At 28.4% G+C, this 20,631-nt stretch overlaps 4 protein-coding genes across 8 annotated transcripts; 3 read left to right on the forward strand and 1 right to left on the reverse strand.

Annotated features, from left to right (window-relative positions):
• The first annotated feature begins 717 nt into the window (after nt 1-717).
• On the forward strand, nt 718-6,356 carry Wdr37 (WD repeat domain 37). Of its 2 annotated transcripts, none has more exons than XM_076327676.1 (8): nt 718-735; nt 1,496-1,771; nt 1,957-2,082; nt 2,174-2,425; nt 3,097-3,316; nt 3,975-4,262; nt 4,761-5,007; nt 5,925-6,356. In XM_076327676.1, the coding sequence occupies exons 2-8, from the start codon at nt 1,504-1,506 to the stop codon at nt 6,045-6,047; spliced, it is 1,524 nt and encodes a 507-aa protein (XP_076183791.1). In that variant the 5' UTR covers nt 718-735; nt 1,496-1,503; the 3' UTR covers nt 6,048-6,356. The 2 variants fall into 2 exon arrangements, with proteins under 2 accessions (XP_076183791.1, XP_076183789.1); XM_076327674.1 differs by lacking the exon at nt 718-735 and adding an exon at nt 746-900.
• Nucleotides 6,033-13,641, reverse strand: Arv1 (ACAT-related protein required for viability 1). 4 transcript variants are annotated; one of them, XM_076327681.1, is made up of 4 exons: nt 13,358-13,641; nt 8,047-8,208; nt 6,592-7,099; nt 6,033-6,269 (listed from the first exon to the last, which is right to left on the reverse strand). In XM_076327681.1, the coding sequence occupies exons 2-4, from the start codon at nt 8,128-8,130 to the stop codon at nt 6,154-6,156; spliced, it is 708 nt and encodes a 235-aa protein (XP_076183796.1). In that variant the 5' UTR covers nt 8,131-8,208; nt 13,358-13,641; the 3' UTR covers nt 6,033-6,153. The 4 variants fall into 4 exon arrangements, with proteins under 4 accessions (XP_076183796.1, XP_076183795.1, XP_076183794.1 ...); XM_076327680.1 differs by lacking the exon at nt 13,358-13,641 and adding an exon at nt 9,552-9,723; XM_076327679.1 differs by lacking the exon at nt 13,358-13,641 and adding an exon at nt 9,762-10,070 and having other exon boundaries at nt 6,034-6,269.
• LOC143155218 (aldo-keto reductase family 1 member A1) lies at nt 8,729-11,809 on the forward strand. The gene is made up of 4 exons (XM_076327677.1): nt 8,729-8,816; nt 10,370-10,540; nt 10,757-11,110; nt 11,313-11,809. The coding sequence occupies exons 1-4, from the start codon at nt 8,748-8,750 to the stop codon at nt 11,685-11,687; spliced, it is 969 nt and encodes a 322-aa protein (XP_076183792.1). The 5' UTR covers nt 8,729-8,747; the 3' UTR covers nt 11,688-11,809.
• Stam (signal transducing adaptor molecule) lies at nt 13,312-20,122 on the forward strand. The gene is made up of 10 exons (XM_076327673.1): nt 13,312-13,662; nt 14,533-14,693; nt 14,790-15,035; nt 15,641-15,707; nt 15,787-15,996; nt 16,129-16,248; nt 16,321-16,509; nt 16,587-16,813; nt 17,010-17,242; nt 17,960-20,122. The coding sequence occupies exons 1-10, from the start codon at nt 13,620-13,622 to the stop codon at nt 18,072-18,074; spliced, it is 1,611 nt and encodes a 536-aa protein (XP_076183788.1). The 5' UTR covers nt 13,312-13,619; the 3' UTR covers nt 18,075-20,122.
• Nucleotides 20,123-20,631: the final 509 nt, after the last annotated feature.

The following is a 20,631-nucleotide window of genomic DNA, read 5'->3' on the forward strand; positions in this document are numbered from 1 at the left end:
GCATCGAAAATAAAACACTAACAAAATATAGAATTTTCTTTCCCATATCACAATTTATTTGAAAAATTTATACAATATAGGAAAATGAATTAATAAATATTTATTAAAAATAAAATCTTCTTTAATTTTTACTTGTAAACCTATGGTTTTACAAAAAATTTGCTTGATAAGTAAGGTGGCCAGATACTTTTGGGATCAACTATATGCATATATTCAGGTATTGCTATTTGAAATCTACTGTATATATGAATTAGGTATACATATACGAGTGATTATTTCAGTTCATAACTAAGTTTGTTAATAAAATGTCAAATATTTTTCACAATCTATATAGATACATAAATTAAATTATGATTTTCATTTTTATAGTCGAGTAACAAATCATTTTGAAATATTTTACGTACAACTGACAAATTTACAATTAGGTTATGTTTTAACGGATAATTGGCAAACTTCACAGCTACAACGTACGAAACAGTAATAGTATGATAAGTATAACCAGTCAATCAGCTAAATGTTTTGAATTTTTGTTAACTTAATATGATTATATAGTTATTATTAGTATTGTTTTATATTGTTTGACTCTATTAAGATGTTTTATATTAATATATAGTAAATATATAATATAATATAATTAATATATAACATAATACTGAAACACAAGCGATTATTTATTTTCACTGATAAATTAAATAATGGTGTAATATGTATATATACATATGCACATACATATGTGTAAGTTAAGTTATTTATATCAATTATAACCTAAGTTCAATAGCTGGTTACGAATTGTAATGTTATTATCTATTTAAATTAAATGTAAAATATCTAATTTTAATTGGATGAGTTCACACGGTGGTATGCGTTTACTCAAGCATAAAACAAGCAAAAAAACATACCGTAAGTACGTTTAATGTGATCAGTATAATGCATAGAAAATTTTTAATTTCGATTGTAACAATTTATAAAGAAAATGAATTTATACTTTTTTTTTCACAAGTTACAGTGTATAGATGATAGACTCGTAAAATTTGTTTTTTAATTTGTACATTTTAGTGAATTACAATTTTGATACGCAAAATACACTGAACATGTGTATGATATACGCAAATCTTAAGAAACGAAATGTTATCTAATTTTTTTACGATAAAAATATTTTCAATATTTATTCCAAAAGTTTTTTTGTTTACCATGTTTGAAATTTTTAGAAATACTTGAATTTGTTGAAGTTTTTAAGTTTATATTCTTAATGTATATTTTCATATTGTTACAGTTCTTTTAAACTTTAACATTTTTAAATAAATTCTAAATGATTGTTAGGAAGAACAGTTTGTACATTCCAGAAATTGTGCAATAAATATTTTTGGATAAATACTCTTCTTCGTTTAGATAATTTCGTTAAGATACTCATAATAAATATTAGTACATTAATAACAGTAGTTAATTTTTCATTATTCTATATAAAGCATGTGTAAAGATATTATAAAACTTTTAGAGTGAAAGATGCCAGGAGAACCATCTATAGCAACTGGAAATAAAACGTCTGGAAAAATCAAACGCATTTCTATTCCAAGAGTACAAAGCAGTACAGATACAGAGTTGCAGTCACAAAGTGGATCTACCCCACTGCAACCAAATGCACTTCATTATGCTGCATTTCGTATAGATCCTGATGACAGTGTACTACCTCCTGTTTTACGATGTCGACTGTTGGAATTGTTTCAACAGATAGAGAAGGAGTTTGAAATTCTTTATACAGAGAATTTGGGATGTATGGGTTTTTCTAACATTAGAAATATTCTTTCTAATATTAATTATCTCATATTAATTACATTCTAATGAAAAAGTAATTCAAACAGTATCACTAAAATTTTGAATATACATTTGCTTTTAAAATAAATGCATTTCAAAATCTATTTAAAATTAATTAAAATTTATGATGGCTTTTTTATATAGTACAAGAGAAAATAGATGCTCTTAATGAAAAGCTTGAACGAGAATGTTATGTTTCTGGGGAACGGAGCTTACCTCTTGGAGATGTTGCAGACTTCCCAGATACAAAAAGTTTTTCAAAACAAAAATGTAAGAAAGATAATGATTCAAAAATATTTACTATCTATAATTTTTTTTGTAGTTAAAGTGAAAAAGTGTATGTACTAATATTGTTTTTTAGCTATGGCAGGAAATTCAGCACAAAAGACAAAAACAACTTCTAATAAGTTGAAGGCACAGACAAGTAAAATAGTTTCTAGTTTTAAAACACCGACTATGACTTGTAACATGCAAAGGGAATATTCTGGGCATCGAGATGGTGTTTGGGAAGTTTCTGTTGGAAGATTAGGTCAAATTATTGCTACAGCTTCTGCTGATCATGCTGCTAGAGTTTGGGCAGTGGATACTGGACGCTGTCTTTTACAATATATTGGTTTGTTTTTGTCTATAATATTCTGAAAAACATCATTTACTGCTGTTTTCAATTTTCATTTATAAATGTCATTAGCATTGATGTTAGTACTCCATGTTCAGAAATTAAATATATTCCTTTATCAATTAACAACTCACATTTCTAGTAATTACTTTAATAATTATTTTTTTAAGTATATATAAATATTCAGCACAGTGAAACACTTGAAATTTTTGTATAAAGTAGTATGATTTTAATGAATTATATGTTCATTTGTAACAATTTTAATGCATATAGGGGCGATGAAATTGCGTACGTGACTCCACCCGTGAGCAGCACTGCCTTATAGAATTAGAAATAGCAACTGTTATATTATTTATCATCTTATCCAAATTTAAAACTTCATTGTATCTACTAGTAATTATTAGTTAGACATTGTCCAACAAACATTTCTTTTCTTTTTTGTATATAGACTTTTTGTTTGAATTCATTTAAGTAGTTATAGTAAATCATAGTGAACAAATGCTTATGTCTTAAATTGGAATAATTTTTATTGGTCAGTTTGGACATGTTATACTTTGTGTCTCTGTATAAGTAAAAGTATATCACTTTGCTTTGCTAAAATGTTATTTTGAGATTAGTTAAACTAATAATTTAATTATATATGTTAATGTTTTTAATTTAATTTTTAGGTCATTCGGGTTCGGTTAATTCGGTACGGTTTCATCCAACTAAAGAATTGGCTTTAACATCCAGTGGCGATAATTCTGCTCATGTATGGCAAGCAGCTGTTGATTGGGACTTTCCTAAAAGACAAAATTCAACCGAGGAACTTTCAGCATTGAGTTCTGACAGAAATATTAGTGGCGTTATTCCTGTGAATGAGGAACAGGAAGAACCACCTACTCTGAGGTAATTATTTATGTAATTACATTGAAATATTTTTGATTGTTAATCAGTCAGTATATATCAGTTGATATATCAAGTCTTGATATATCAAAAGAAACAAAATAACTTGCAGATGATACTTATGTTTTAAAAATTATCCCACATTAAATAAATTAGGACATGTTTAGGATTAAGTTTAAGTATTTAATTATGATAACATAAAAAAAGATTGAAGAAGGAAATATTTGACTGAAAGGGACACATAAATCATTTTTTCCTCAAGGTTGTTTTAACTAAGTTTTTAAACTCTAATTTACATTTTCTAAATATAAGCAAAAAGTCTATGTAACAATAAAATCATGCTATGTTTGTATAATTTTGTTGATGAATTTGGAAATAAAAAAGGGAAAAGAGATAAGAACAGGATTTTTTTTTTTTTAAATTATGAATCATTGTATTTTTTGTATTGAGTAGTAATTACTTTAAAAGAATAGAACTATCTTCATTATTTTACTGTTCTTTTTCTGAGAAAATGTTGTGTTCAATGGCTGCACAATATTAGTATTTTATTCAGAAATGAGTGATCATAATGTTGAACTTAAAAATTATATTCCAAATGGATGCTGATTGTGTTACTCTTGTAAAATAAATCTGAAATATACAATTTTTTTTAATATTACAGAACACCAGTGCGAGAATTATTAGGTCACACAGGTGTAGTGATGGCTGCAGACTGGTTACCTGATGTGGAACAGGTTGTAACTGCTTCTTGGGATAGAACAGCGAACCTTTATGATGTAGAAACTGGAGAAATTATCCACACATTATGTGGGCATGATCAAGAACTCTCTCATGTTTCCACACATCATACACAAAGACTTTGTGTCACTTCAAGCAAGGATAGTACGTTTCGTTTATGGGATTTCCGAGAACCTATTCATTCAGTTTCTGTTTTTCAAGCGCACACCGAGTAAGTTAATTATATTCATATTCCGTGCGAATAAATTTTGAGTTATTTCACGAGGAAAACTGATTTTGTTTGAATGAAATTTGTAAATAAATATATTGTTATCTTGTTTAACTTGATCGCCGTATATATTTTTGTTCTTTTGTGTAAAAATTCATGGTGTGTAAGCAATATATATCGCGACTAGTAAAAATCACTTCTTCATCTTTGATTTAATGAAAATAAACCTAAGAAATTTATCTCAAAATTTATCCTGAGATAATCAAGGTCAAATTTATTTTTGATCATATTGATAGATTGTATTCTTAAAAATTGTAATCAGTTTTTCTTCATTTGAATACAATAGAAATATTTTGTACCCAGACTTTTATTTGTAACATTTTTTTTAGGATAAAATAGATTTACATTTGTTTTATACATAGTTAAATTTAATCGTTTTGATATAAATATTTTCAAAATTGTGTAATAAAATGTTTTTAACTACTGTTTTTTTAATCATAGAACAGTAACGTCCGCTGTTTTTACGCGTGAGGATAAAATCGTTTCAGGCTCGGATGATCGAAGCGTAAAAATATGGGAATTACGAAATATACGAAGTCCTTTAGCTACAATTCGAGGTGATAGTGCTGCTAATCGACTTGCAGTTTCTAGTACTGGTATCGTCGCAATTCCACACGATAATAGACAAATTAGATTGTTTGACCTTAGTGGTCAACGATTAGCTAGATTACCTAGAACAAGCAGACAAGTGAGTAAAAATTTGACTTTTAGTAACGTTAACGACGAAATGAATTTTGCAAACATTATTTTTGAAATAGGTTTTATAATTTTGTAAACTATTCAAACTATTAAGTAAAATATACAAACTTTTTTATGTTTAACCCTTAGTACATCAAGGTGGAATGGTCGACGTTCTTTATTAACAGGAGGGTCCTTAAAAGACCCCATAGTTTTTTCATTATTATATTAGTTATTATTATAGTATTTTTGTATTAACATCGTTCCTACTAATTGCAATAAATCTATTAAAACCACCATGATGACTCACCTATTTCAGCATGATTTAAATACTTGTCATTTACACTTCAGAATGGCTCACTCTTATCACTCTATGCTCTATTTACAACTATCTAAAGCAGATATGATTACAGTATCAAATAATTCAATTCACTCATTTGGATGCAAATATGCATTGTGCACTATATGCTACTAGTCTATTTCAATACAATCTCAATTCATTACCCCTACAGCTTGTCACCGAGAGAAGTACAAGGAAAAAAATTGACACGCGAAAACATGATAAATAAAAATTGCATAGATTTTTCTCTAGATTTTTAATTTTATTGCAAAAATCATTTTAGTCGATTTCTTCTTTTTTTTCTTTTACCAATTAAGATTAGTAATAAAACACGTAGAAAAATTGCAAGCTAAGTATTTCCAACAGTTGTAGAATGATATAAAAAACATATATTGGAGGTTTAGTATGATAAGGGTTAAATGTAAAAAATTCCTTAGTAGTCATAAGAAACATCGCATTTTTTTATTAATACTTTATTTTAATTTAAGGAATTATTATGAAATGTAGTGGAGTATTATGTATAAAAGTAATTAGTAGAACTAGTTGCTAGTTATTACAGGTTATATTCAACTCTAAATTAATTTTAGGGTCATCGGCGAATGGTCTCGTCAGTCGCTTGGGCAGAAGATAGCGGAGTTTGCAATTTGTTCTCTTCTGGTTTTGACAGATTAGTCCTTGGATGGAGTATTATACATCTTAAGGAATATTGAATATATGTACACAAATATAAATCTAATATAATCACTTTATTTAATTACATAGTATTTTAAACTAATCTAACTAAACTTTAAATTAAATTGAGTTAAAAATAAATTATTAGATTAATTGTAAAGATTCAAATATTGTGGGGAGAAAATTAGATGCACAGTTGTAAACTAGTATACCTATTCCTAGAACGATCGAAGATTCCAGTTTCCCACTGCTGGTTACCACTGAAATTATATAGCATATATGTAAATGAATTGAAGCTGTAAACTCTGTGCAGTTAACACAATAAATTACGAGTAATACATGTTGAATTTTATATATATTTATTAATTGATTACTCCAAATGAACCTGCATTTGTTTGTGACTTAGCAATGGTTATGACAACAATATAATAATGTCTTTCATTAGTAAGACAAAACTTACAATTTTATTATTTTTTCAACTATATGTAAACGCACGTTCAGAAAGATCAACATATGGGCATAAACATCTTGTACATTACTCATCTTGTACATCAATATTTTTTAAATTGTATAATTTCTTACCTGAATAAGCAGTCAGCAAGCAGAGAAGTGTATATCCCAAAATAAGAAAATAATGAGGTGCTAAAAATATATGCCCCCATGTTATTTCCAATAATCCTAACAATTTACAGGATCCACCTATAATTAAAGCCTTCCATACATGCGTTATACTATATTTATTGGGATCCTTTGGATAAAAGAACCATTTAATTTTGGTAAAAAGAATCACAACGACAACAAAAGCAGCGAGGGAGAAGGCAGTTTTAAATAGGATCAAATACAGATTGCAATATCCATCAAAAGTAGGTTGGAATATCCTGGAAGTTTCAGTATTTTTCTTGTTATCACATAAAGAAAGATTTCTAAAAGATTCAACAAGCCAGATAATTATGACTAGTTTCCAACAAGATTTCAAATCGCAATTGTAAAGTAGATGTCTATATGCCCGTTTTTCAAGTAATATTAAATCAACTAGGATTATAACTGGATCATATTCGATGTATTTATCAGCCAACTGATCGCATGCATCCTGAAATAATTAATACATTTAAATATTATAAAAAATAAGGTAATGTTTGATTACCTTAAATTCTAAAAACAATTATGCAGCTTACATAATAATAATTAATCTTAAATCGAGAATAATCGATTATTAATAAAATTAATATTCTTTTAAATATTTATAATCTAATTATTTCATAATTATATGTTGAAATAAATGAGTAACTTAAATACGTATAACAATGCAAATCTTAGTATGCTTTACGAGACATTGAGTAAAGATAATACAAAATCGATTGTAACATTTGCAAGATGCTGTAAATAACAAAATTTGTTTGAAGTATTTGAAAAATTGCCCGTAATTTTTACGACAGAAACATTTTGCGATATGTTGTGATAAATAATATATGCTAATAATTTAAAATTGCCTACATAAATATACAGGGTGGATCATGAAATGAGATTAATTTAGATTATTCTGCTGTTAGCTTTTTACGATTTTTTTGTACGTACACTACTTTTCACGATGATTTATAGTAACGACAAAAAAGATTGATAAATTATCTTTGACATTGCATATTCGAATGAATAATTAAAAAGTTATGCAACCATTTCTTAACCATCTACGCAAATGTATTGCGTCTAATGGACATCATTTTGAATATTGTTTAAATTAAGGTAAAGGATACTTTCTGGAATGTTCCTTACCGATTAGTATTCACTAAAAGATAGGTGTAAAAAAATGATAGGTTTGTCTGTACAAAACTGACGGTGACTTTAAAAATTTTGGAACAAAGGAAAGGGTACATAACATATCTGCTATAATCATTTTAAAGCTCACTAATAGCAGAATAATCTAAGCTGATTTGTAATCCGCCCTGTATAATAAATATAGAATCATACATTAATAAATCAATAAAGTAATCAATTAATTAACCTGTACAGATGAATAAAGTAATATAATAGATAACATACACATTTTAATAGTTTTAAAACGTTTATATAGAGCCTTCCATAAAGTTGTTCCACTACAGCTCCACAATTCACGCATCGATACATTACTAAATTGTTTATTTCTTCTTGTCGATTATTATTATGAATATATCATGTTCTTTACTTTCAAAACTTACAGATCATCTGAAATTGAACGGATTTTATTTTAAATAATGAGAATTACTTTATTTTTAGCAGAGTTCAAACTTAATTATTTTCTGAGTGTTATTAAGTAAAAATGCATTATTAGTTGACAAATATCTAATTTTGTTTCTGGGATAACACTGTAATTTGTAATTCAAGAATTAATAATTAAATTTGAATGATTGGTAAGTAAAAAAATACGCAAACGGATTAATAAAATTACTGAAAATATAAACCGTACAAGCAAAATGTATATTATAAATTCTTTGAAGTATATATTATCGAAATATACTTTGCTAAGCAATGTGAAATAAATTACTTAATATTGTATATCGATTTCGTACATTCTTTTGTGCTTTTTTTCTAACATAATCAATAAACCTTGAATGTTACGGAAAATTGTATCTTTCGAACAAATAGAAACTGTCCTAATTATTGAATATCTCGGAGCGAGAGGTAAAAAAAACTCAAGGTGAAAGTATTCAGAGATATAAAGACTAAGCTCAGTCAACCAGCGGAGTTCCTTTAGAACGGAAGCAATGAAGATGAATTCTATTCCACTTCCCAACGGACAATTAATGCCTGCACTTGGCTTTGGTACATGGCAGGTAAAATTATCCATTTTGTTATTAATTTGTTTTTTTATAATTAGTTACAGTAGTAATATACTATATTGCTATATTTATTACTTCATTAGTTTGAAGTAGAGAATTAATCTCTCTTTAATTTTATTACTAGAAGAGAGTTGTAAATTTTTCGTATAAAAATTTCTGCTAATTTTGTTAATCTGTATTTTCAGAAATTGATTTAAAATAATTTCGAAATTTACTTTAAAATGCTTAACATTTGACATTTATAGTCGTATGCATAAAGTTGTAATAAACATTGTACATTAATGATTAAATGAAAGATACAATCTTTTTAATACGTAAATGTAATTACATTCTGAAATTTAAGTTTTTGTGCATAAGCAATACGTTAGATTTGTCTTCTTCGAATTTCATTTAACACTAGAATCTTCTGAAAATATAAATTATTGTGTAAAATATTGATTTGAAAAAAGTATATCAAACTAAGAATTTTTGTGAAAAACTCCGTTTTTTGAAAAATTGTTGAATTTTAATACTCGTAACTTATTTACGTTTAGCTCTATACTAAAGAGCAATTCTCTTTTCCGTTTCTTCGAATCTATCTTAAAAAAAATGATCTCACAACTATTTTCAATTAGAATTTTAAAGTAAAAAATTGCAATTTGATCATACTTGAAATACAGCTAAATTCCTAAATGCACGAAAAACAAAATAAAAGACTAATTCAATTATTAATTCATGTTATTTTAGTACCTTATTTCTCTTTTAACATAGGCTTAAGTTGTTTATTTAAGGTCAAAAGGTATTGTAGATATTAATCTAACAATATTTAGCTATTTGTTTATGTTTCGATTAAAAATATTACAACCTATTAGGTAAAGCATATTGTTACATCCCAGAACGCATAGTGGCCGCATGACGCACTACGAACTACCTAGCGCCATATTGAATTCTCCTTACCACTATACATTTAATGCAGAAGTGTGAGTTCAGTGAGCTTGGCACTTTGACAGCTTCGGGGAGTCAAAAAAGTAAAACTGACTTAACAGATAGTTTGACAGACAGACTGGCTGACACACTGTGGGATACAGTGTTCCCATCTTAAGTATTTCTCGGAACTGAAAAGTCACATTTATCGAAAGCGGATGTTCTCTGCATATTACTGCTTGTGTCGAACGTAGAAAGAGATAGCAAACGATTTGACCTTCACATTTATCGTGAACCAGAAACGAATTCCGGAGTTCGAAACCATCTCACAAATATTCGAAAAACAAACATATCATACCCTTGCTGCGAAAATGACACAACTCAAAAGAGAACACCTTGTGAATCACGACCATAAAGTTTTTTTTTATTTCGTTAAGAACATTACAATCAATCCTCCTTGAGAATTATAAGTAGGTTGGTGTGTCAGTGGCATGTAATGTAATTATTACTATTAGTAATTAATCTGTGAGATGTATAAGTTCCGATGATTATATAAATCTATATTGGAGGTTTTGAGGGTAGTATCAATTTTTTAAATTTATTTTAGCAAACAGGGAGCATAAATGCAAATTGTATGGTTACAGGCTACTGATGTGGATGAGTTGGAGAAAGCTGTGAATACTGCTTTAGAAGAAGGATATAGACATATTGATACAGCTCCGGTATATGAAAATGAGGAAGTAATTGGTAAAGTTCTTAAAAAATGGATTGATTCCAGAAAAATTAAACGATCTGAACTTTTTATTGTTACAAAGGTATTACTGATAAATATAGATTCTACATTTAGAATTTACATTTTTACTATTCCATATTTTTATATTTTATTCTTCAATTACAGTAGGGCCATCTCTGATTGGTTGCATGAACACGTTTTTTTGTGACTATTGTCATGATGAGACTTTTTTATAAATTACATAAACTTAATAGGTAAAATACAAAATTTGTTTAATATATAAAAATGATATTTACAGCTTCCACCGGTAGGAAATAGGCCAGAAAGTGTTGAAAAATGGATAAAAAAATCTTTGAAAGATCTTCAGTTAGAGTATTTGGATCTTTACTTAATTCATGTTCCATTTGGTTTTGAGGAAGTTGGAGAAGATTTGCGTCCGGTTGATGAAAATGGAAAAATTAGAATTGATAAAAGTACAAATCATGCAAAAATATGGGTTGAAATGGAAAAACAAGTGGAATGTGGACGAACTAAAGCGATTGGTGTATCAAATTTTAATATTTCCCAGATCGATCAACTTTTAAAGAGTGCAAAAATGAAAATTTCAATGTTACAAATTGAGTTACATGTTTACTTTCAACAGAATGAATTAGTAAGTTGTTATTTTTGGATCATTAGTAATTCAACATAGGATAAAATAGTATTAAAAAAAATCAATTAATTTTAAAAATCAATTTATTTTAAGTTTCAATTATAATAATTCCACATGCAAATTTAATTTGTGAAATCAAACTCAGTATTTGTTAGATTTCAAAATATTTGAATCAACTCAAATGTAAAACAATATTTAACAGGTGCAGTATTGCAAAAATCAAAAGATTCCTATAACAGCTTATTCGCCCCTTGGTTCCCGAGGTTTAGTGAAGGTATTAAATAAAACAGAAGAGATTCCTGATATGCTACAGAACCATGTAGTATTGGAAATAGCAAAAGCCTATAAGAAATCAGCTGCACAAATTTTACTACGATATATTTTACAAAATGGTATTGCAGCTATCCCAAAAAGTATAAATCCTCAGAGAATTAAGGAAAATATACAGTTATTCGATTGGAAACTCGATCCAAAGGATGTAGAGAAACTGAAAAATCTTGATCAAGGAGAATCTGCAAGAATCTGTGATTTTAGTTTTTTGAAAGGAGTTGAACGTCATCCTGCGTTTCCTTTTTAAATATTTTGAGTTTTGTTTACAATAATGTATGTAGACAGTAAATTATAAATAAATGTAATATAAGAAATTTTTATTTTTATTCTATGAATAAAATATATGTATATGCGGAATGGGATAATGTATTACAATTAGTTTGGTCAGTACTTTCCAAGCTAATTTCATAAGATCTCTGCGGTATTCCCACTCCTGCTTAAATATGACGTTATTAGAGGTGTGTGGATACCCGATATTACAGGTTGGGCGAGCTCGACAAAACTCAGGCGAGTAGATATTCGAAACATTTGAACTTTAGATTTTTTGAAGAATTTCTAGATTAAGAATAAGCCAAGAGCTTATTTTTAACGCCAATACGAAAATCAAAATACTTCACAATTTCTGGAAATATTTTTCTGTTTTCATAATTGGAGACAAGTTGCAATAGAAATAAAATTACTAGATCTTGTTAGAGTCTTTAATGTATCGATTAAGTCTTGTAGGCTTCTGGATGCTAAAACATTTTTGACTATAGCCTCTGCTTTTGTTCGAGTTTTTAAAAGACACTTCGAAATCGAGGGGAGAGGACCACCAGAAGCTTTAATGTTTTTTAGTGTTTTTAGTTATATCCTTCCCCCCTCCCCAGCTGAGGACGTGCGATATTATCTACCGATGATAATTCAAAATGATCAAAATACGATTAGCTGTTTGATCGAGACTTTTAATTGTCACATCAATTTAGGTATCTCATCGGTCTTATGAGATACCCAGGTACTCGGATAATTGTTTTTACTTGTATGAAAACAATATTTCTATACTTACTTTCTTAATTTATTTACTTAATAATATTCCGTACAAGGAATGGTTTGAGAAAAGAGCTCAGATCTACATAAAAAATAGCAAACTATGAAGTATTATTTTAATGAGAGAACTAAATACAAACATTTACCATTGCGTTAACAGAATATAAAAATTTACAAACTTATAATAATATATTATAATAGTGAAGTAATGTAAGAATAGAAAACCCGAGAAAGAAATAGTACTACAATAAAGAAAACTAATAAAATAGGGTATAATTATGGTTTAACAAATACGACTTAACTAAGGAATACGATAATTATAAATAAGTAATTTAAATTTAAAAATACATCGACCTTTCAAAGAGAGATTAAACTTTTACTGAGCTCCGCGTCCATGCCCTGTGTATTATTTATGACTCTTAACTACTCAAAACTAAATTGGAGATCCTACGGAATACGACCATTTGTTCTTACAATGTTCAGTGGAAGTTTATTCTAGATAAAGTTTTAATCTGTTACTCAATATAGTAATTCAAAATTTTACCGAAATGTCGTGTTAATCGAATCCGTGAACTATTCTTATTAGTGACGTAGTGCATGAGAAAGGAAAGATTCGTGATATACTCTATTTTATATTCCACCTGTGTTTATAATTCCCAAGTTAATCTGTTTTAATTTCGGTAGATAAACCAAACTTTTATAAAATCGTTTGTAATATTGTCGTAAGATGACAGTAGTATAACACTACAATGTTATTCGATATATCGATTATCGATGTTCATTTCAATGTCTTCTTTTAAAAGACGTAAATAGCCTAAAATTCTAATAGTTTTAACTATCCCAGATATTCTAAATTTCAAGTGTATAGAATTTTTTTCAAGTGTTAGTACTTACGTGAACAAGGTATCAATTAATTGTAAAATTCACATCGTTAAACATTCGCATTTGACATTACGCTCGAGACGATTCGATAGTATCGAGCTTTTTTGGCAGGTCGAAAGAAAGATGTCCCTGGATGGTAGATTAGAATGTTATTAGTCATTCGGTCTTGTGTTTGTAAGTAAATATCAGCTGGATGCGCAAAGGAAAACGTAACGTGAGCGCGTAACAGACGTAACTGTCAAATATACTTCTTTCGTCAAATCCACGAGGTACAATGGGCCTTTTCCAGACTTCCTCTCCTTTTGACGCTGACGTCGGTGAGTAGTATACTTCTCCCTAGCCTTAATTCATTTAGAATCATTTTTCTAGATTACTTTCCCTTACCTCTAAAATTAATGTTTCGAATCATGGTAGCTCGATTGTTCTCCACGGCTTTGCTCGATTTTCTATTTCTTCAGACATGGAAATTCCATGTTTGATGGATGCATTAAACGGTTGTTGACATTTGACCTCCAATTAAGACACCAGATTTTGCGAATTACTTTATCCTTCTTTTTGCATCGCTTCAACGAACCGTTTATAATGTTCTCTGAAAATGTTTGCTTATAACTAAAAGTTCGCAATATAATTTTATAATTTCTTAACTTTTTTCGGATTTAAATACAAAAGATATCAGATAGATATTTATTTTGTAAAATTATGAATTCTTTTGTTTAGTTTCTAACATTGTGAATCGTTTTATGTGAACAACATGTTTTGCAAAATATTAAGAAGAAATAGTTATTTTTGGAAAACTTTATCCAAGCATTTATTTTTATACAAAATTATTTTTTAATAGTAGACACGTTTGAATTTATCATCTTAAAATCATAACAAGCAGAAAAACAATTTTACATAATAGTACATTAGTACATCAAAATATAATGTTAATATTAAATAATATATTTCATTTCGTTAATTCACATTAGTAGGAAGGCAAAGTAAATCAGTATTAAAATATGGTATTAAAATGTCATTTGATGATTTGGTAAATAATAGACTATAGAAAACTGTAATTTTATACATTACTAAGATCGATACAAATTATATAATGAAATAGCTTATTCATTACAAAATGAGATTCATTTTAAAATGTTTAATTTGTCTATGATATTTTACATTTTTACTGTAACAATTTGTTCTAACAGAAAAGGCAACCAGTGAAAAGAATATATCTGAAGAATGGGGAAAAATAATGGATATTTGCGACAAAGTAGGAACTTCTACTCAAAATGCAAAGGATTGTTTACGATCAATTGTCAAAAGATTATACTCTCCAGATCCACACATTGTTATGCAAGCATTAACAGTTAGTATATTCTTCAAATATATATAATTTCTTTTTATAATTAATGTGTTTAAAATATACAACTCTTTTATATAATATTAATTAATTTACATGCAGTTGTTGGATGCATGTGTCAGTAATTGTGGAAAAATGTTTCACTTGGAAATTGCATCAAGAGATTTTGAAAGTGATCTGAGAAAGCTAGTAAATCATTCCCAGCCAAAAATTGCAGAAAAAATGAAAGGACTTTTAAAAAAGTGGGCTGAAGGTGATTTTAAATCTGATCCTCAACTAAACTTAATTCCCAGTTTGTACAACAAATTGAGAAATGAAGGTCATAAATTCACTTCTGTATCAGATATGGTAAGTTTCTCCATTTCTAAATTCATTTATAAGTCATGCATTTACTGCATAACGTATATTTCTAAACATACGACTAGACTTTTGATTAAATTGTCATTACCAAGATTATGTTATTTCTTATTAATGTTCTATTATGTTTTTTCTGTATTTGTTCATTGTATATAATAATTTACACAGTTAAATGGAAATATTTGTATACATTGTTGGATTATGTATCATAAATCACTTATTTTTTATTAAGATTTAATTTGGAATATTATTAACACATTCGCTACCAAGTCTGCATATGCAATGTGGACAGGGTGGTTTCTCTAGTGCCGCAATCGCACGTGCTATGAACATTCTCTATTCAAATATTTTGATTCCTGTTTAAATCTTATCTTACTGCCCTGGCACTGCTTAAATTTCTCACCGCAAGGGTTGTAAACACAGTGATAATATCTCAGAGGCGATTGTATTTCACTTGATTCACGGGAAAAAGTAAAAACTTGAAAATTTATGAAAACGGCGCGGCACACAAGGGAAGGACTTGCTTGAAACCACGGCAGCGAACGTGTTAAACGTAAATAAATATTACAGTCACTAAATTCATACAAAACCTACAGAAAAGCTTACTGCGTAAAAATCCAAATGTAGTATCAAATTCGCAGGAAGACGAAGATATTGCAAAAGGTATCATCAAATATTTAAAAATACCTCTTTCTTATGTTATGTAAGAAGTATAAAATTATGTTATATTGCTGTATTTTAGCTATAGAACTTTCACTCAAAGAAACTAAAGCTCAAAGTCAAGCGTCTTCTTTGCACAGTTCACCAACATCTAAAAAGAGTACCAGTTTATATCCAAATGTAAGTTCTGCACTTGGTACTGCGAGCAATTCTGAAGGCAGAAAGGTCCGAGCTTTGTATGATTTTGAGGCAGCAGAAGATAATGAATTAACATTTTTAGCAGGAGAAATAAGTACGAATTATAAATTCTTTTAAAACATTTTTTTAAAGGAATTATATTTTAATTATAACCAAATCAAGAAGTATAAATAATATAAATATATATGTGGCAAAAATGAAATTATTATTATCGACTAAATTTTAGTTAATATTTTGGATGATTCTGATCCAAATTGGTGGAAAGGCAGTAATCATAGAGGAGAAGGACTTTTTCCCTCTAATTTTGTTACTGCAGATTTATCTGTAGAGCCTGAACAGTTCACAAGTAAGTAAGATTCTATATATATTAAATTATACATAATTAATGATGAAACATTATATATAAATTTATATGTAGAATTAGAACACAGTAACAAAAAAATGGTTCAGTTTGCTGAAGAAGTAGAAGTGAAAACAGTAAAGAGAGAACCAGAAGTGATTGAAGTTGAAATAGATGAAAGAAAGATGGATAAACTTCTACACTTGTTACATGAAGCTGATCCTCAGTGTGATACTTCTGACCCACAAGAAATGCTTGATTTAGAAGGTAATACCTTCACTCAATGCTTTATATTATATTATTATAATAATTTATCATATTTGTACTTGTAATAAATGTTATAGAACAAGTTACTGCAATGGGGCCGTTAATAGATGCAGCATTAGAAAAAGTGGATAGGAGGCATGCACAGCTAACTCAGTTAAGTTCTGATTTGGTGGATGCTCTTAATTTATATCATACATTGATGCGAGAACCTCCACATCCTACATCATCTAGCTATACCTTACCTAAGATGCCACCGCACATAAACCCTTATCAATTTCAGACTCAAGGACCGCCACCTCCACATGTAAGTATCAATACACATGGTGCAAAAGAAGTATGTCCGTACTACCACTACAGTATCAATATACTCTCAACTTGAAGTTAAAATATGTTTAGCACTGTTTATTGCATTTGTGGTAGTATGAATAAGTTTTTTGTTTTGGGTACTTACAGCACATTATATTTGTAGTTTTAATATTTAAAACATAATTTCATGATAGATATTTAATGGGGTACCTCCACCTCATCAGTCTTCTTTTCCTGTTGGAAGTGGTCCATCTGGACCATTTGGTACTAACAATCCAGCCAATGAATATATGGGAGCTGCTAGCATATCAAACATGACGTTATCTCAACATTTTCACATGCCATCAGGTCCACATCAACATCCTCCAGGACATCCTCAGGGTCCACCAGTGCTAGAGCATAATAACCTACCTTATTCTCATCAAGGGTATGCATTAATATAAGTGTCCCTTTGTAAATTATTATTGTAAATGCAGTTATAATTTAAAACTCTCTACACATTAACTAAATTAAAATTTTATTCAATAATACAATAGAAATTCATTTATCTAAACGAAATTTTACTCTGTGCTTAATTTACTTAACTTACTGCTAAAGTCTTATTAGTCTAAATACTATCAACTATTGGTACTTCAGGCGTATTATATGATGCTTGTGTATATACAAGCGCAAATTTAAATAAAAATTAAAGTATTTGTAATCTAAATTATAGATCAGAAACTAAATGATTAATTAATGAAATATCAGGAGATTATAATTCTCAAAATTTCATTTATAAATTTAATTGCTTTAAAATATGAATTTAGATAAAACAAAAATATGTCTTGAAATCTAGTTTAATATTATAATCAGTGAACCACTATTATTCAAATGTCCTTGTCAATAAAACTATCTTGTTCCTCCACATATTTATATAAATGGAGTTTTACTGCAATTACAAATTTATTACTACGTGTTATATGCAGAAAATGTTTAAATGTAAAAAACATGCAGTTTATTTGAAGTTTTGTTGTAAAAATTTTGTTTAATTCATTAACATATTTTTAATCTAATTTTTGTTATTCAATTAAAATAATGATAAAATATTTTTCATACTTAATAATATGAAGTTGATAAATGAGTATTTCATAACATTATGCCACAGATATCCACCTCAAACTGGTTCTATGCCAGGACCCTATGGTCCACCAGGACCAACAGGATCTTCAGTAAATCAACAATCTCAGTATGCTCCACCAAATGGGCAACATATGATGTAAAGGGATGCTACATTTCAAATTCACCCTGTACTCTAACTCAAGCTGTACAATATTACTATATTATAATTATTTAAATAAACATACCCGAAGTAGCCAAAGATACTGGGCTTTTGATGGAAGTTTTGCATTTGAAAGTTATCGTGTAAGCTTATTATGTAGGCACTTACACGTCAAAGTGATCTAAAGTATATTAGAGAATGGCAATTTACTTTCTTAATCTCTGATGATGGCTATTAATATATATATATTTTGAAAGTCTTTCTATTAATTTCGTTGTTTAAAAAAATCAACACATTCGTTTGGCCTGATCGGTGTCTGAGATTTTATTTTGCGAATGTTGTTATAATTTATCAAATTTGAGTTTATAGTAAAAAGGTGGAATAGGATCATTGACCTATGCACACACTGATTTGTAATCTTAAGTTCATGGCAAAATGTTGCCTGATACTTTTTCATTCACTTACATATAACATATTGTGTACAGTTTGTTGTACGTCTGTAATAAAGTTATAAGAGTTATACTATTATTTACGATATACATAATTACAATAGTACACGAAACTATACAGCAAACGGGAGAGACTGTATCAAAAGTATGACTGTATTTTATAGTTTTTTACTGTTATTTATTCTCAACAAATAACTGTAAATGAGTCTTGAAATACGATTGTTGCAACATACGAATCTTTTCTTTCTAAATCTAAAAACAACAAGACATCTCAACCTGGTCCAGCTTGTCCACTGTGTATAATAAATCTATATCCTATTAATTGTATAATGAGCGAATTACGAGGACTTTTGATGAATTGTTAATGCATAATACTCGAATAATTGCGTTTATAACGGAATCAAAGTGATCCAATCGTTTTGTTAAAAACGAGGAATAAAAGAAACGAACCACTGTATTCTTTTAAAATTGTTTTAATGGGAGATTCAATAAGTTTTTATTTTTAATTTACGATGAAAATTTATATTCAGAAAATGAAATACAATGTTATTTGTTGATAATATTAGTAAGAAATTAAATAACAAGTGTTAGTAAGCATTAATTCAATAAGTAATTGTTATAATATGATTCAGAATTTACTGAATTATAAATATGAGGGTCTATTAAGGGATACAGCAATCTGGATAAATCATTTCGCTCTTAGCTCAGGAAATTACATCAAATGTACGATAAATAAATATCTTATGTAAATTATTTGCTAAAACTATTTAAAGAATAAAATATTAAAGTAAAAAGATTATGAAATTAGAATAGATTAAAATTATGCATTTGTTTATATAAATTTCTTGTGTGTTATGTAATGTATAGTAGTAAAGTGAGTATAATTATGGAAATGAAATCCAAGTACTAATTACTATATTAAGTTGTTTCAAAGTAATTTATACTTCTTATGAATTAACTAAATAACAAATTAGAATGCTAACTGTTCCATAGATATTTTTATTCTTAATTCTTTTTACATATTTCCTTTTCTGTATTAATTCTTCAGTTACGATACTGATAAGTGTTCATGTATTATGAAGAAGAGAGATTGGACTTCATAAAATTGAAAAAAATTAACTGAAATGATTAAGACAGTGTTTCAAAATTTTAATAAAACACAACTGATATTTGGTTATAGTTTATTGTCAAAAGACCGGGCCCATTGACATGCTAGTGCAATATATACTTAGTTGGCATAGGAACTCAAAGAAGAAACAATTCCGTCGACAAAATGTGGAAAAAAAAGTGTAAAAATCTTGCAAGACAATGTCAAACAATAGTGGTAAAAGAGTTAAGAGTCAGTTTGGACGTAACAAGTGATCAAATAAGAAAGGAAAAGAGCATGTTGATCTTTTGTAACAAGTGTGTACTGTAGTTTGTATGTGTACCTAGTAAAGACAGAGAGGAAGAAAGATAGCATGAGTGAGAGTGAGTAAATGAGAGAGTGAACGAATAAAGAGACATAAAACGTAAAAGAAAAATATAGATTCTAAAAAAAATAGATGTAATTTACATTGTATATGTTATGTTGCCATTAAACTCTTATTATTTGCATGAATGGTGGTAAACTCTTATTGCAGCTGTATCAATGAGGATAAATGTGTACTTTTGTTAAAAAACCAAATTATTATTTGACTTTAGAATTCAATGTTCATTTTTCTATTTTATAAGGAAGAATGTAATTAAAGGTCGATAGTTTTTCGAAAATGTGTAAGTAAAATCGATTTGATTGGTGGGGGGATTTTCACAAATGTAAAATCAACTTTTTACCTATTTTCGTCCCAAATACATTCTGTATAGTTATACATTTATCGAATTCAAGGTCTTGAAACTAATGTGGCATCCGTTTTGCATTTATGAATTAATAATTGAACAAATGTTTCAATACTATTTACGATGTGTTTGATTCCATCACTAAAGTTGAATTATAATCAACTGGCCGTTCAAGGTCATTTTTCTGATTATGAATTATTCTAATTACGTCTCTTATTTTTACATCATAACAGCATGTTACTTTATTTAACTACTAATTGATTAAAATATGCACGAACTAATGGACTGACCTAA

Source organism: Ptiloglossa arizonensis, chromosome 2 (assembly GCF_051014685.1).
Source record: "Ptiloglossa arizonensis isolate GNS036 chromosome 2, iyPtiAriz1_principal, whole genome shotgun sequence".
NCBI lineage: Eukaryota > Metazoa > Arthropoda > Insecta > Hymenoptera > Colletidae > Ptiloglossa > Ptiloglossa arizonensis.